The sequence below is a fragment of the Lycium barbarum genome, chromosome 9 (assembly GCF_019175385.1).
Source record: "Lycium barbarum isolate Lr01 chromosome 9, ASM1917538v2, whole genome shotgun sequence".
NCBI lineage: Eukaryota > Viridiplantae > Streptophyta > Magnoliopsida > Solanales > Solanaceae > Lycium > Lycium barbarum.
This window is the reverse complement of record NC_083345.1, coordinates 23,037,350-23,055,064: the sequence shown is the minus strand read 5'-3', so window position 1 is coordinate 23,055,064 and position 17,715 is coordinate 23,037,350. Positions and strand designations below refer to the sequence as shown.

General features: G+C 33.1%; 2 protein-coding genes and 1 long non-coding RNA gene across 3 annotated transcripts in view; 1 reads left to right on the top strand and 2 right to left on the bottom strand.

Annotated features, from left to right (window-relative positions):
* Nucleotides 1-2,813: 2,813 nt before the first annotated feature.
* On the bottom strand, nucleotides 2,814-4,010 carry LOC132610196 (uncharacterized). The gene is made up of 2 exons (XM_060324483.1): nucleotides 3,584-4,010; nucleotides 2,814-3,015 (listed from the first exon to the last, which is right to left on the bottom strand). Exons 1-2 carry the CDS (start codon nucleotides 3,956-3,958, stop codon nucleotides 2,989-2,991), a joined length of 402 nt encoding a protein of 133 aa, XP_060180466.1. The 5' UTR covers nucleotides 3,959-4,010; the 3' UTR covers nucleotides 2,814-2,988.
* A 3,346-nt stretch (nucleotides 4,011-7,356) lies between these two features.
* LOC132610198 (uncharacterized) overlaps nucleotides 7,357-17,715 on the top strand; it is a 28,349-nt gene continuing 17,990 nt past the window's right edge. Inside the window, exon 1 of the long non-coding RNA XR_009571060.1 lies at nucleotides 7,357-8,630. This is a non-coding gene — a long non-coding RNA (uncharacterized LOC132610198). The remainder of the gene's footprint in view (nucleotides 8,631-17,715) is intronic.
* On the bottom strand, nucleotides 9,104-10,303 carry LOC132610195 (uncharacterized). The gene is made up of 2 exons (XM_060324482.1): nucleotides 9,865-10,303; nucleotides 9,104-9,311 (listed from the first exon to the last, which is right to left on the bottom strand). Exons 1-2 carry the CDS (start codon nucleotides 10,246-10,248, stop codon nucleotides 9,285-9,287), a joined length of 411 nt encoding a protein of 136 aa, XP_060180465.1. The 5' UTR covers nucleotides 10,249-10,303; the 3' UTR covers nucleotides 9,104-9,284.

Sequence of the window (17,715 nt, the reverse complement as noted above, 5' to 3'; positions counted from 1 at the left end):
TAAGTCTTATTTTAAACAACTTATATTTTCCTTTTTGAAACATTAGCAGCATTATAAGTCATTTTCTTAAAATTTAAGCACCGTATTTAATCTTAATTAATTAACCTAAGTTTGGTCGGATAACCGTAAGTTAACGGATTCTAAAGGATGCCTAACCCCTTCCCTTTAGGATAATATAGAGCCCTTACCTAAAATCACATTGGTTAAGCAGACTATTAATTAGGGTTTAGTTTTAACTTTGCCTTAGTTAACCTCTAGGTGTCCTAATTCACCGTTAAATTAATTAGGTGGCGACTCCTTAACACAAATAAACAGGAATCACCAATACGTCATACTCCCTAAATCAACCCGGTTAAAATGGGGTGTGACACTTAATATGAACTCACATGCTCTGTGTGAAGTATGAACATCTACTAGGAATCCTATTAAGCTTCCTTATAACCTGGTTATAGTGTGTAATGACATGCCTTAACTCCTCTTGAAAAGCATGGCTTTAATACCCTATTCTATTTTCAAAAGGTGTATTTCATTGTTTAGTGCACCTCACATTTGCTGATGCAAGAAATGGTACACATAAATTTAAGTCAATGCATGAAGGAAAGTATGGTCCCTTGGAGTCTTTGTTTGGCCTGTGAAGTATTGCTATTGGTTCGGTTGTTGGCAGAAGTTTATTGTTGTCTGAAACAGGGTTCACATAGTCTTAATAAGATCTAAAAAATGTCCTGAAAGGTTTAGTCTATTGGACTATATGGAGGCGGTATGTTGGAATGATTTCGGTAAATATATTAAGATTTTGGTTGGTTAAATCATGGCAAGATCTAAATTTGAATCTTTCCTGCTGACTTATATATAAGGTTGACCTTTGAAATACCATATGACTATACTGGAAAATGTATCTTCTTTTTTATTTAGGCCTGAGCTTGTTATTTGCCTCATTAGAGTGGCTTAACTTTTGGGTACATAGTCATGTTACCTTAATATAAAAGGGGTGCAGATCTGTGTGAAACGCCATGATGATTTTGTGCTTATTTGAGTTCGTATATGTTGATGTATCTAATACATCCCTGTGAATTGTGTATACACGAAATATATTTAAAATATACAAATTATATATCATGTACTGATCTATTTTGAGCTTATATTTTTTACATGTTTTACCATATTCGTTGAGTGTATACTAATCCTTTTCCTTTTATCTTTTGCATGAAACTCGCATACGAGTCCGAGGGACTCGTTCTTCTCCTGCATGCGTTGTTGTTCTTCTCCTGCATGCGTTGTTGGGCTAAAAGCCCAACGAAATCATCTTGAATCATTTCCCATCAAGACAATCTGCAATATCAATATATAAAATTTATTGGGCCAAAGCCCAATAACATGCATAGTGTGCAGCAGCTGGGCCGGGAAGATGGGCCAGATGCATTCAACTTTCTTCCCCTCTACTTTATTTTATTGTTGCGTATTTTGATTGTTTTTGTATGACTAACCTTATCTTATTTTATTAACTTAGATGAATCCTAATGATTTAGTAGATTTAGTTTTAGTAATGGGTAGTTAGTTTAAGGAAGATTAACAATTAATTCCATAAGTTATACCATTCTTTTTCATGTTTCATTTTTTATTTGGGATAATTGATTGCAAAATGGCATGACTATATATTTTAAGTAAAGGGAATCATGTTTCTATCATAAACGTTTCAAAAACGTCACTAATACGCAAGTATAAACTCAAGTATTATTTTATAAATAACTCTTCAAGTTTGAATCAGTCATGTCTATTTTTTAGCCGAGTATAACTAAATAAATCAGTAAAAAAGAGAAAGAAATTCATCATCTTTGCATTCTATTTTTTAAAACAAGTCTAGATTTCTTACATTATTATACTGATATAATGCCACATTGGCTAGGTTTACTCTTAAAAACATTCTATTTATATACAAATCATTATATTTTGCCAGTCTCATTTTTACAATAAAATTATTATTTTTAAGCTTAACAATACTTCTAAGTTTATTTTAAGTGGACTACTATGCATTTCTTCAAGTCAGTTTAAATAGCATCATTATGTTTCCCTTTAAAACCTCAATAACATTTACAACCTATTTTTCTTAAGAGTTAAGTATTATATTTAATCTGAATTAATTAACCTAAGTTTGGCCGGACAACCGTAGTTAGCGAATTCTAAAGGATGCTTGACCCCTTCCCTTTAGGATAATATAGAGCCCTTACCTAGAATCACATTGGTTAAGCAGACTATTAATGGAGGTTTAGTTTTAACTTTACCTTAGTTAACATTTAGGTGTCCTAATTCACCGTTAAATTAATTAGGTGGCGACTCCTTAAATAAAACAAATAGGAATCACCAATATGTTGCACTCTAAAATTAACCCTGTTAAAATGGGGTGTAACAGTTGATATTTATGCATTATAAATTTGATGATGAATATGACCTGTTATGAAGGAAAGGTATATGGAAAAGTATATCCTTTGGTCCTTGTTTGACAGAAGTGGTGGATTTCGTATATTTTAACACCTCAAAGATCAAATTGCTGAGTGGCCCCGTGCATCGCACGGGCATCTCCTGCTAGTATTAGATAAAATAACATAGGTTTGATTGACTGAAAGTGGGAGTTAAAGTAGTTGTGTTAATAAATAAGTGTATCATTAGCTTGTCCAAACTTAAATAAATTAAGCTGATTATATTTGTATGAACTGATTTTTCTCCTCCTAATTCAAATAAAGGACTAAATTATGTGCAAGCTGACCTAAACATCATTCTCGTAAAAAAATAAAGGAAAATTTGAGGATACTAATGAGTAATATAATATTTTTGTATTAATACTAAGACTTTGACAGATATGTCAAATTTATTGCAATAACACAACATTACAATCAACAAAAACACACACAACATTACAAGTACTTTACCCCTAGAAAGGGCAATTAATAGCATAATACAAGATCTGGAACTAAGCAATTAAACACATCAGTTTTACTCCTCCTTGGATAGCTTAATCACCTGAAATTATTAATTAGCAGAAAAAACATCATTAGCCACTGTATTCACAAACGAAAGTACTACTTCACTAATCAGAAAAATAATTTTAATTAGAATCTCAGAAAGAGAAATATATAAAGATAATTTGACAAAAAGATTTTTCAAACATATACATCTGGAATTTAAAACTTGCAATAAATAGATCAAGAACAAACATTCAATTTATACATAGTTAATTAATGGTTAGTATTGACACCTATTTCGTTAATTCTAATAGAGAAGAAAATGGACAATATCTTGTCTTCAAAGTGGCCCTAAGTAGTCTATACCAAGGACCCCAATATTTTTGTTGCCATCCTTCTGGTCGTTTTTATATGTCACTTCAGCTCAAAAAATTGTTTCAAAATATTTCATTTTAGAAATTATTATTTTTTCTTTTCGAATTACACAACAACTATTCCAAGAACATATATATCTTTTAAATAAGGGGACTACTCAAATTAATAAGACACCTTATATAAATTATTGTAGATAATAAATTCTTGAACGAGTCTGTCAAAATCTTCGGTAGGTAAAAATTGTAACTTACTTGCGTGTTCCTACAAGGGCTATCGACATCACAATAAGCTTCAAGAGTGATCAAGACTTGATTATCTAAATCCTCAGCATACTTATAGCAAGGGCAACTGGTACCGAGTATGCTCCTGAATGTTGGGCAGCATGCGTCAATTGAAGTTACATTGAACATGCACTTCTTCACCTGATCTTGGTCACTTGCCGAGCAAGTCGGTTTAGGGGGTGGGGGCGGGGACGGGCACCATGGCCAGTGGACAATCCAACATGGAAGTATTTCTACCTCGTTACCGTCATCGTCCACAGTCACAGCAACTTCTCTCGCTACAACCCCTTGTTGATGGCTGCAAAATAAAATTGCAGCCACCATTAACATCGTGAGCATCTTCATGGTTGCAAATTTTTCAGTGATAATTGGTTTTTGTCCTAAATTGAAGAGATACAACCCATCTATATATACAAACAAAATGAATTGTTGGTGCTATTGCGGTAGGTATGGTTTCAATAATTTCACATGATACACACTGCAGAAAAGTTAAATAAATTATCCAATAAAATATTACACTAATGTTATACAAGAGCGTGGTTTCAATAATTTTCACATGATACACATTGCAGAAAACTTAAATTTATCCAATACATCATGATACACATTGTAGAAAAAAGAAGTTAGCAAGCAGCAGGTCAACATGTCTGCTTAGGATTACGGAGGGCAATTTAGTCATTGCACCTAAAACAAAATAATATGATTGGTTGAAAAGAAGCCTACTGTAGCTGATGTATAGAATTTTATGTAACTTGACTGAATTACCCTGTGCTTTATCTTCTTTCTCCGTGCTACGTGGCATGTATTGAAAGGCCACCTACCTTTTTTCTCTCCACGTGTTGCCTTTCAACTGATAAAGTATTTAATAAGTACACACTTTTTCTCTCTCTTATGTTGCCTTTACCGTTCTTTTATTCTTTATTATTATTAAGTTTTAGATTTGCATTTTAGTCCTTACTATCAGTACCTGGTGCAGATAACAATACCAGAAAATGTTAGTAATATAACAGCTAAAGGTTCTCCTTCGCAACTTTCTTTTATTGTGTTTGAAAAACAACCAGCCATTTAAGTACCATACACAGTGCACATCTTTTTTCATACTCTTATTAAATAACAACACAAATACAAAGTTAAAATTAACAAAATATTAGAAAATTGAAGTTATATTCAGACATTTAATTTTAAAAATGAAATTTTGTGAGTGGCAATAATTTTTCACCTAAAAACTAATCAATTTATCCCATTCTTAAATAGTTAAATTATGTGCCCAATAAAAGAGGATCAAATAAATGAATACGGAAAAGTGTACAGTTTAACTAATTAAGTGAATGGACAAAGTAATCCCACGCGCTAGCCAACCCAGCAGGCCAAACACATTTTTTTTTTAAATCAGGCTTTTTGTAAAGATAAAAAGAGTCGCCACTAAAGGCTTGCTACAGAAAAATCAGACTTTTTAGTGGCAACTAAAGATCAAACAGTCACCACGAAAGGTCAAAATTCATACTGAGCCTTCGAAAAATATTTCAAAATATGTATAATATGTGTATACTTATACAGTGATTGAGCTTTCAAGAAATATCCCAAAACATGTATAATATGTGTATATTTATACGTTGATTGAGCATTCAAGAAATATTCCAAAACATGTATAATATGTGTATAATTTGTAATTATACGTTGATTATACATTTATTATACACATATTACACATGTTTTGGGATATAATCAATTTTGGGATATAATCAATGTTGTATAGAATATGTATCACTACTGTATATGTATGATACATTTTTTATACGTATGATACACTTTCTATACAAGAATGATACAGTTTGTATACACATGCTAGAATTATATATACAAATTCTACACAAAAATGATATAGTTTATATACACTTTCTATACAATAATGATACATTTTATATATTGTATAGGTATGATACACTGTCTAGACGTATGATACACTTTATATACAAGAACGATACAGTTTATGCATAAATTATACTACAACGATACATTTTCTAAACTTATGTATGAAACATGTATAATATGTGAATAATTAGTGTATAATCACTGTATAATGTACATAGTAATGTATAATATATGTATGATTAGTGAGTATACGTTGATGATACATGTATTATACACAAATTACACAACAATGATAAAAACATATGATACATTTTCTATAAATATACGGTAAGGTTACATATTTCATACAATAATGATACATTTTCGATACATTTTCTATACATATTTGATCTTTAGTGGCGACTAAAGTTACCACAATAAGTCCTTTTTTTTGCAACTAACTTTTAGTGACTACTTTAAGGTCTTTTTTTTTTTTTTTTTGGTAAATGGGCTGGGCGGGATACAAATTGGGTTTGGGGAAACTTGGGCCATCGGGTGGGATTTGTTTCACCCGGTCGGCCATTTCTGTCCTTTTTCCTTTTATATTTTGTTAAAAAAATATGACATGACTGTCACGACCCAAACCGGAGAGCCGCAACCGGCACCCGGGCCTTACTTGCTGAGCACCACCATGGCATACATCCATAAACTTACTAGCATGCATAAGTGGGCCAGGAGGGCCGCTATGAGACAACTTGAATAAAACATAAGGGATACTCGACAATAAACGACCCCAACATGATATACATGAGGTATACTGGCCTACGAGGCCGACATGAACATTCGAACAAAACATCTATATACATAACTTCTATCTACAAGCCTCTAAGGAGTACATAAACATCATGAGGTTGGGACAGGGCCCCGCCATACCCATAAACATGTGAACCTATCCATACTGACCCAAAAGGCAACTCCGGAGCAAGTTGAGTGCGACAACACTTCTGCTGAGCTGATAACCCACTGGGAGGACCGTCAACCTGTATAGTGAGGCCTGCGGGCATGAAACACAGCGTCCCCAGGCAAAGGGATTCAGTACGAATAAAGTACCGAGTGTGTAAGGTATGAAAGTAACATAAAGGAGACATAAGAGCAACATAGGGTAAGAGGATACAACCTGTACATCTGAATTACCTCTGAGGGCCATGATATTCATAAGTACTGAATTTATGCGTATATAGCTCCCGTTCATAGATATATATATATATATATATATATATATATATATATATATGCGTATCTAACGCCTGTTTAGGCCTCTGTGGGCATCATCATCCTAGCCAACTCATCAGTGGTGCGTATATAACGCATGTCCAAGCCTCTGTGGGCATCATTATCATAGTATCACACGTATATATAAATGCATAAGTATTGGTAAGAGTACATTCTGAGTTTGTCGGAGTGACGTAAGATCGTTACACCTCCGAACATTGTTATGAGACTAACATCATTATCATCACATGACTCTATAGGACTCCCAAATCATGAATAAACTTTCTGGAAGCAATACTATTTGATCATGAGTCAACATGGAAACTTCTAGCTACTAAGAGTGGATTCATTATGGAGTAGCGTTACATTTAAGCGGGGAAGGTGTACAAATACATCATCAAAGAATTGTACAAAAGGGATCATAAATTGTACTACTCCTATAAACTTTGTCCTATTTGAAACGTGGATTACACTTCTCTTTAGAGAACCACGTGTAGTACTTTAAACGTTATTAACCCTAGGTTTAGTCAGTGCATTTCTCTTTCTCCTCTGCTGCTCTTTGTTCCATGGTCTCAGCAATTTTGCCTCGCTACGCCCCCCCCCCCCCCCCCCCCCCCCCCTTGTTTGGTGAGCTTTTCTACTTCCTTTTGCATTTCTCTTTCTTCTTCAGTCTCACAGTGTCCCGCTTCACTTTTGGGTTTAGACTTTTTCAACTCTCTCGGTTCACCTTTACTTGTTCACTTTTGATTTTTCAGGCTGTTTAAGAAATAATAAATAGAATACATAATTACCAACCATATTAATTGATGCATATTTTTATTGGATTTAAAAAATAATTTGATGTGAATAATTAATACTATAGGTAAAATAAGAAAAAATAAATTGTCTTCTCTTGATATGCTGACAATTAAAAGTGAAAATCTATTTTTAGAATATTAGACAGTGAAAAGTGAACGGAGGGAGTATTGGTGTGTTCATTCTACAAATATCTTTCTCAATCAGATTTTATTTCTAATCATTGTTTGTTGGGTATTGTTCGTTTCCTCTTCTTTTGCTGAAATGTGTTAGTTTCCAATGAGTTTATTCTACAAATTTCTTTCGAATTTAAACTTCATTTCTGTTCATTGTTTGTTGGGTATCGTTCGTTTCTTGTTGAAATTTTTACATATATGTTAGTAATTTGACCTGCCTACTTGGAAATAGACCCATATTGTAGGAAGTAGGAATCTTTTTGAGGAATTTTTGGGGATCGAAGCTTAATTCTGAAAGCAATAGCTACTTCAACAACTCTATGAGATTCTAATTCATGAAAAGCACTTATTTAAAGCTCAGAAAATTATTCAGTTTAAAAAAAATGCCAATTTTTTGAACTAAATTTAAATTTCATTCTCATTTATAAGGATTCGAGCTTCAATATGTGCTAATTTGCCTCCCTCCTTTATTCTTAATGGGTTGTTTCTCCGCTTCGATAGAAATGTCCACAAACAAATATGCTGTGGCGCGTAGAGCTCAAGAGATTAAGGAACAATGACGCACTGATAGAAATTTGAGACGTCGCGCCAGGCGTGTACCAATTGAAGTATTTTGAGAAATTGAGAATCAAAACGTTCATTCAATTAAAGAAAACGTATATGAAAGAATGAATGTTTCTTTATGCTTGTTCGTGAAGTATAAAACGGTTCATTTGTTCCTGAATAGCTTCTTTCAAAAGGGCTTCTGCTTCCTCGATAAATGATATTATGTGGATGTGCCGTTTTCTCTTTTTTGTTTGCTATTCTGATTACTCTCCTCTTTTTTTTTTTTCAATTTTAGAGTTCGAGATGAAAGACCATTTTGTAGTGAAAAATTAACGAGAAGGCATATATTGATACGCTCAATGGACATGTCTCTCTAGGTAATTTGAAGGAGGCATTTATTTTGCATTATTGATCCCTAATAACAATCTTTAGCTTCTTGATTATTAGCATGATTCATTATAAATTTGATGATGAATATGACCTGTTATGAAGGAAAGGTATATGGAAAAGTATATCCTTTGGTCCTTGTTTGACAGAAGTGGTGGATTTCGTATATTTTAACACCTCAAAGATCAAATTGCTGAGTGGCCCCGTGCATCGCACGGGCATCTCCTGCTAGTATTAGATAAAATAACATAGGTTTGATTGACCGAAAGTGGACGAGTTAAAGTAGCTGTGTTAATAAATAAGTGTATCATTATCTTGTCCAAACTTAAATAAATTAAGCTGATTATATTTGTATGAACTGATTTCTCTCCTCCTAATTCAAATAAAGGACTAAATTATGTGTAAGCTGACCTAAACATTATTCTCATAAAAAAATAAAGGAAAATTTGAGGATACTAATGAGTAATATAATATTTTTCTATTAATACTAAGACTTTGACAGATATGTCAAATTTATTGCAGTAACACAACATTACAATCAACAAAAACACACACACACACAACATTACAAGTACTTTACCCCTAGAAAGGGCAATTAATAGCATAATACAAGATCTGGAATTAAGCAATTAAACACATCAGTTTTACTCCTCCTTGGATAGCTTAATCACCTGAAATTATTAATTAACAGAAAAAACATCATTAGCCACTGTATTCACAAACGAAAGTACTACTTCACTAATCAGAAAAATAATTTTAGTTAGAATCTCAGAAAGAGAAATATATAAAGATAATTTGACAGAAAGATTTTTCAAACATATACATCTGGAATTTAAAATCAAGAACAAACATTCAATTTATACATAGTTAATTAATGGTTAATATTGACACCTATTTCATTAATTCTAAAAGAGAAGAAAATGGACAATATCTTGTCTTCAAAGTGGCCCTAAGTAGTCTATATCAAGGACCCCAATGTTTTTGTTGCCATCCTTCTGGTCGTTTTTATATGTCACTTCAGCTCAAAAAATTGTTTCAAAATATTTCATTTTAGAAATTATTATTTTTTCTTTTCGAATTACACAACAACTATTCCAAGAACATATATATCTTTTAAATAAGGGGACTACTCAAATTAATAATATACCTTATATAAATGATTGTAGATAATAAATTCTTGAACGAGTCTGTCAAAATCTTCGGTAGGTAAAAATTGTAACTTACTTGTGTGTTCCTACAAGGGCTATCGACATGACAATAAGCTTTAAGAGTGATCAAGCGTTGATTATCCAACTCCTCAGCATACTTATAGCAAGGGCAACTAGTACCGAGTATGCTCCGGAATGTTGGGCAGCATGCGTCAATTGAAGTTACATTGAACATGCACTTCTTCACCTGCTCTTGGTCACTAGCCGAGCAAGTCGGTTTAGGGGCCGGAGGGGGTGAGGGCGGGGACGGGCACCATGGCCAGTGGATAATCCAACATGGAAGTATTTCTATCTCGTTACCGTCATCGTCCACAGTCACAGCAACTTCTCTCGCTACAACCCCTTGTTGATGGCTGCAAAATAAAATTGCAGCCACCATTAACATCGTGAGCATCTTCATGGTTGCAAATTTGTCAGTGATAATTGGTTTTTGTCCTAAACTGAAGAGATACAACTCATCTATATATACAAACAAAATGAATTGTTGGTGTTATTGCGGTAGGTATGGTTTCAGTAATTTTTACATGATACACACTGCAGAAAAGTTAAATAAATTATCCAATAAAATATTACACTAATGTTATAGAAGAGTGTAGTTTCAATAATCATCACATGAGACATATTGCAGAAAAGTTAAATTATGCAATTCTACGGAAGAGCGTGATTTCAATAATTTTCACATGATACACATTGCAGAAAACTTAAATTTATCCAATACATCATGATACACATTGCAGAAAAAAGAAGTTAGCAAGCAGCAGGTCAACATGTCTGCTTAGGATTACAGAGGGTAATTTAGTCATTTCACCTAAAACAAAATAATATGATTGGTTGAAAAGCTGATGTATAGAATTTTATGTAACTTGACTGAATTACCCTGTAGCAGGTCTCCGTGCTACGTGGCATGTATTGAAAGGCCACCTACCTTTTCTCTCTCCACGTGTTGCCTTTCAACTGATAAGGTATTTAATAAGTATACACTTTTCTCTCTCTTATGTTGCCTTTACTGTTCTTTTATTCTTTATTATTATTATATTATTATAAAAGTTTTAGATTTGCATTTTAGTCCTTACTATCAGTACCTGGTGCAGATAACAATACCAGAAAATGTTAGTAATATAACAGCTAAAGGTTCTCCTTCGCAACTTTCTTTTATTGTGTTTGAAAAACAACCAGCCATTTAAGTACCATACACAGTGCACATCTTTTTTCATGCTCTTATTAAATAACAACACAAATACAAAGTTAAAATTAACAAAATATTAGAAAATTGAAGTTATATTCAGACATTTAATTTTAAAAATGAAATTTTGTGAGTGGAAATAATTTTTCACCTAAAAACTAATCAATTTATCCCATTCTTAAATAGTTAAATTATGTACCCAATAAAAGAGGATCAAATAAATGAATACGGAAAAGTGTACAGTTTAACTAATTAAGTGAGTGGACAATATATGACATAAAGAATTTATTAGGAAAAGAAAACAGTATTAATACCATCACAGCTATAAGATTTCTACTAAAGCTCCATAAAGAAAAATGGGACGATGAAATTCAAAATGAAGTATAGTGAAATTCTAATTTATAGGTTATTAGTGATGAAAGGTTGCAGGTTAATGGATGAGAAAATAATTTTAAATATTAAATAGAAGGGTTAAATCATTTCAACTATTTAACTGTTGTTGCTGGACAAAAACAAGGAAACAAACAGATAGATTTTAGGAATTTCTCTCATTCTTTTTTTTTTTTTTTTTTGAAAAAATTGTAAAAAAGAATGGGAAAATGAATTTATTTAATTGAGTTGATATTTCTCTGCTCTAGCACAGGCAGGGTCTTTTTCTTTCCTTTTTCCCCCTGTTGGTAACATGCAAAATTATAGTACGGGCAATACTCTTAATAGGAAAAGATTCAAGGAAAATAGACATATTGATATCATAATACTAATATATTGTTAACATGGAAAATTATAATATGGGCAATACTTTAAATAGGAAAAATTTCAAGGGTAATACATATCATAGTACTATAAATGCTGTAATTCCTTTTGTTATTTCATGAAAGACATTTCTTGCAGAAAAGGTAAGTCAGAGAAATATTGTATTGTGTAAAGGAATTTTCTGCATCAATACAACAAACTACACTTAGCTTCACTTGATAAATAAATTCGGCTAGAGATCACTGTTTTGGTTTTTTAGTTCTTTCAACATGCGAGGAAACCAAAAGAGATCATTCAGTACAAAAGGGTTTAATGATTTCTAATCATTTGATAACAAATTTGTGTTGCATCATGCATGGCTTATGGATGCTTTTAATATTGTTCAATTTTTCATATCATATTCACGCCATTAACTTCATCGTATATAAATGAAAAACATCTAGGAACACATTAATTGATTATACTCAATTAGATTAATAAGCCATAAAATTTCAGGCATGTTCTATTTGATGGAATAGAGGCATAGACAGTGGAAGCAAATAACCAGGATCAACTTGCATGTAATTTAAACAACACATAATCAAGATATTAATCAAACATATAATTGATACTTATCTCTTGAAGTGTGAATGCGACCTCGAATCTAGCCTTCAAGCATGAGCAAAAACCATTCACGCGTTCATCCTCCAGTTCCTCGGTCTTCTACTGTGTAACCCCAATAATACCAGAATCTGCGAAATTTGTGTGAGAGAATTTCTATGGAAAAAGTGTAGAAACTTGTAAAACCCTCGATCTCCTTATGGAATAAGACCCCTAATTTATAACTACAGGTTTTAGGGTTCTCACCCTTTTCCAAAACCTGCTAGATCTTTATTTTCCACCAAGAAATAATATTCCATTTAATTCTTTATTATTCGGGCACAACAGGGACCACATAATTAATTAACAAGGCTTCCTATAATGAAATTAATTTGAAATATTTGAATTAATCCTACCATAATAAATTACAAATTATTTCACTAAAAAATCGTAACTGCATTCCTCAGTTCAATTTCGAAATCTTTCATTAAATCTTATTTAACTCCCCATGTTAAGATTACAGATACTAATCAATTAAATTAAATTACTGAAAATTTAATTCATTGACTAATTGAATCCTTTATATTCCGCTTAAGTTATATCATGTGATGGATACAAAATTCACCTGCAGAGTTTTAACATGAGACTTATAAGCATTTATAAAGGGGTATCATCAATCTCAAAGTCGAGACATGGATTCTATCAACTAACTATCAATTCACAAATGTATTTTGCCATTATTCAATTTACCAGGAATACATAGACTCGCAATTGGGTCGTACCTTTTAATAAATCAAAATAATGAACAAATCACATAGATCATAATAATTATATCAAGATTAAGAGTATAAGTACATTTAATGAACTAGAGAATTTGTTTTATATATTCAATATAAAAACACTTATCTCTACTTGGTTCGTTCAATTCATACAAAATGTACTAGCACAAGAAGACGAAACTATACCGTTCCCATACTGAAGATACATTAAATTAATCTTGTGCTACAATCATACCGACGACTTTGTCCAAATTCCATCTTAGATTGCGAACATAAACTTTATACTTATAAGAGCCGATGATTTAATCTTCTGTGTATAAGCTAAACTCTATACACTAAACCATCTACTATATAAGTAAAGGACACACATACTAGTACATGATCTATTTAACTATTTATTAAAAAATGAATAATATTTTTTCTATAATAAATACTATATCCAAACACATGGTTAATAATATATATCCCAACAATCTCCCACTTAGACTTTTAATCATGACAATTGTTAGAATATACCATATCTAAACGCATGGTTAATGGTATGTAGGGCTGCTTATCGGGCAGATTGGATGGATAATTACGCTTAACAGTTCGGCTTAATGGTTATCGGCTTTTAAAAGTGCTAATCCGCTAGCCAACCTATAAGATATCGGTTGGTTCGGTATCGAATTAGCAATTATCGGACGGTTATCGGGCAGTGTATCGGTTAAATCTAAGAGAAAAATGAATGATAAAATCACATGTTGTCAAGGAAATTACCTGCCTTTAAAGTGACTCAAAATGTAATATTTTTACCTTATAGGTTATAAAGAAGATACTGATATCCTCAAAAAAAAGGGATAGGAATATAACCAAGAAGATTGAAATGTTGGATTCAATATTAGTAAAAATACCGTAGCAAGTAGCAACAGTTTTCCAAGAAAATTATACAATATAGGCAAACAAGAAACAGGGAATGAACTATTTGATAGAAAACAACCAGGTTTCACAATTAACAGAAATTGAGATACATATTTTAGGTTGAGGCTTTAGCTTTAGGTTTACAACTTACAATCACAATACGTATTTTATTTGTTAGGGATAAGAATATAAATATGATAAATTTTTAACGGAATAACGGTTTACCCGATAAGAAAATTGAGTAATCCGCCCCCGCACCGATAAGCCGATAACTATAAAATTTTAATCCATTCCCCAACCGCTGATCCGATAACGCAATACCATTAAGCCAATAAGCCAATTTTGCGGTTGGGTTATCGGTAGCGGTTCGGTTCGGTTTTGAACAGCCCTAATGGTATGTACCCCAATAATCTCCCACTTAGACTTTTAACCATGCATTTACAACTTTCACATGTATTCCTTTTGCACAACTACCAAAGGTCTTAGCCAATAAGCTCTTTGCAAAAAAAAAAAAAAAAAAAACTTGCCAAGTTGTTTCCTAATGCAACTCGTCTAGTAGTGCTCCGTCGTAACTAATCAGTTCTGTACTAAGATCTTCAGGGATCCTATCATGAAATTCTCTTAAAAGTGTATTTCCTTTTAGGAATCCTATCATGAAATTCTCCCAAGAGTATACACTGAACCGATCTTGGTGATTATTCTCCCACTACGACTAAGTACTACTACTATTATAATATACAGTGACACTATCATTTGCTCAACATCACTCCACTACTTAGAGGTAGTAAAATTCCTTACGTCTATTAACGTTTCTCCCACTACTTAAATGCAATGGAACGTCAACCCTGACTTGTCGGTTAGATGTTCTTGAACTTCTGAATTTTTAGATGACTCATTTGCTATTTCTTTGCTCAGTTCTTATAAAACTAGTTTACTTCTAGGAACTTGGTTTAATAAATAGTCCTTTTCTAAAAATCTGGCATTTGTATTAACAATTACCTTATTTTTCTGTTAGGACAGTAAATAAACCTCCTTCCGTTCCCTTTGGATTTCTAATAAACATGTGTACATCCGTTCTTGATTCCAGCTTATATGTTTTCCCTTTAAACGCATGTGCTAGACAACCTCATATCCGAACATGTTGCAGATTTTCTTGCATCCAATCCACTGTTCTATGGGTATCAAAGGTACTAACTTAGAATGAATTAAATTAAGAATGTAACTCGCAGTTTCTAAGACATATCCCAAAACGAAAAAAGCAAATACGAATAAGTCAATCATTAATCTTACCACCTTCATAAGAGTCATATTTCTTTTCTCTTCCATGCCAATCTATTGTAGAATATGATGTGATTCTTTGAGTTAACAAAGAACCAATCGACCAAGATCTTGTTCTTGAAGCGATTTGATGGGCAGAATTCAAGAAACGAACGTAAATCGGGCTATATTTCTCGGAATTATGTGATTTCAAGACGAGGAGAAAGATGACGATTTGAATATAAAAATAACTATTGAATCATTTAAATCAAGTAAGTATTGTGGCCGGAACGATGGAAAGAAAATTAAGGTTCTGGGTATGAATTAGAACGAATTTTAATCAAGAAACGCGTTCTTGAATGATCAAGAACCAACAAAGTTCCCAAGTCACCACTTGAAATCAACTTACGTGATAAAGAAACACCACACGCTATTGAAAACAAGATAAAGACTATCACCACCTTGCTTGGAACCAAAAACAAGGATAAAGAAGACCAAATAGAGAAAATAACTCTATTGCAAAACTTAGGTTTAACAATGAATAAGAGCCCTTTATATAGGCCTAGGGTCTCTTCTTTGATGACTATAAATCCCTATTCTACTCTAGAAAGGAAATAGCTAAAAACAAGGAAAGTAAAATCCCTATTCTACAAGGAAAAGAATAAAGAAAACTGAATCCTACTAGATCTAGGATAAAAGTCCTACTAATGATAGGAAATTAAATCCTACTAAAATATAAATCAAGAAACAAGAAACCTATTTAGAAAAGGATTCAAGAAACAAGAATTGGAAATAATCTTCCTCAACTGAGCTTCTTGGACTTTTCTTTTTCTTGAATTTCAGTCTTGTGTTTCTTGATTTTCTTGAATTTCTTGATATTCTTCATCTTTCATCATTCTCCCCTTGTTGAGAAAGACTCGTCCTCGAGTCTAAAGGCTCCATAAATGGTGAAAGATTAGCAAAAAAAATTGGGAACAATCCATACTCACCAGGCTCTAAGTTGCATTTTTCTAGCTTGTCATAGACCTTCATCATGTTGTCAACAAGCTTTGCATATGGTCGAACCAAATCCCACTTTCTTAGTAGTAACTTTGTTCCATGATTTCTCAAATATATCATCTTAAATTTATCTTCAATGTTTAAGACATGATCAAAACTTATTTCTTTTTTATCTTCATGAATCTTGAAAACTCTCGTGCCTATGTGGTGTTTGCATGAAAAATCTGAGATAGTGCCATGAAAAATGGGACGATGAAATTCAAAATGAAGTATAGTGAAATTCTAATTTATAGGTTATTAGTGATGAAAGGTTGCAGGTTAATGGATGAGAAAATAATTTTAAATATTAAGTAGAAGGGTTAAATCATTTCAACTATTTAACTGTTGTTGCTGGACAAAAACAAGGAAACAAACAGATAGATTTTAGGAATTTCTCTCATTCTTTTTTTTTTTAAAAAAAATTGTAAAAAAGAATGGGAAAATGAATTTATTTAATTGAGTTGATATTTCTCTGCTCTAGCACAGGCAGGGTCTTTTTCTTTCCTTTTCCCCCCCTGTTGGTAACTGATAGATAATGTAAATATGTAGTCATAGAATATTTTGTAAATCTTCTAATTTAGGTTAGTATATTTTGTATCCTAATAGGACATTGTAACTATGGTATATTTACCAATTCCATCAATGAGAATAAGGACGGAATTAATCTCTTTCATGGTATCAGATACTAGGGTTTCTTTTCCTTCTCTTCCGCTGCCCTAATTCTCCGACGTCCTATCCCATTTTTCGGACGTCTTCTTCTTCTTCTTCTTCTTCTTCTTCTTCTTCTTCTTCTTCTTCGATTTCCGTCCATTTTCTTGCCTTCCATCAATGGCAGACACCAAGTTCCATCCTGCCTTGGCTATCTCCAACATCAAGAATCACATCCCACTCATTCTTGAGATGGAAACGGATCATTATTCGGCTTGGGCCGAATTATTCAAACTTCATGCCCGGTCTCACCGTGTCCTTTCCCACATTCTGCCAACCGGAAAGGAGAAGGCTCCTACCACCGACGACGAAAAGGAGTTGTGGTCCACTTTGGATGCCACGGTACTTCAATGGGTATATGCAACCATCTCTACGGACTTACTGCATACGATCATCGAAGAAGACCTATCGGCAAAGGAGGCCTGGGATCGCCTCCGTAATCCTTTTCAAGACAACAAAAACTCCCGTGTTGTTGCTTTGGAACATGATTTCTCTCATGTCAAGATGCGGGATTTTCCAAACGCTTCGGCGTATTGCCAACGTCTCAAGACCTTGGCCGATCAACTTAAAAGTGTGGGGGCTCCGGTGACCGACAACCGCCTCGTTCTCCAACTGGTGGCTGGACTACCCGAGGCATACAAAAATTTGGGTACCTACATCCGCCAAAGTA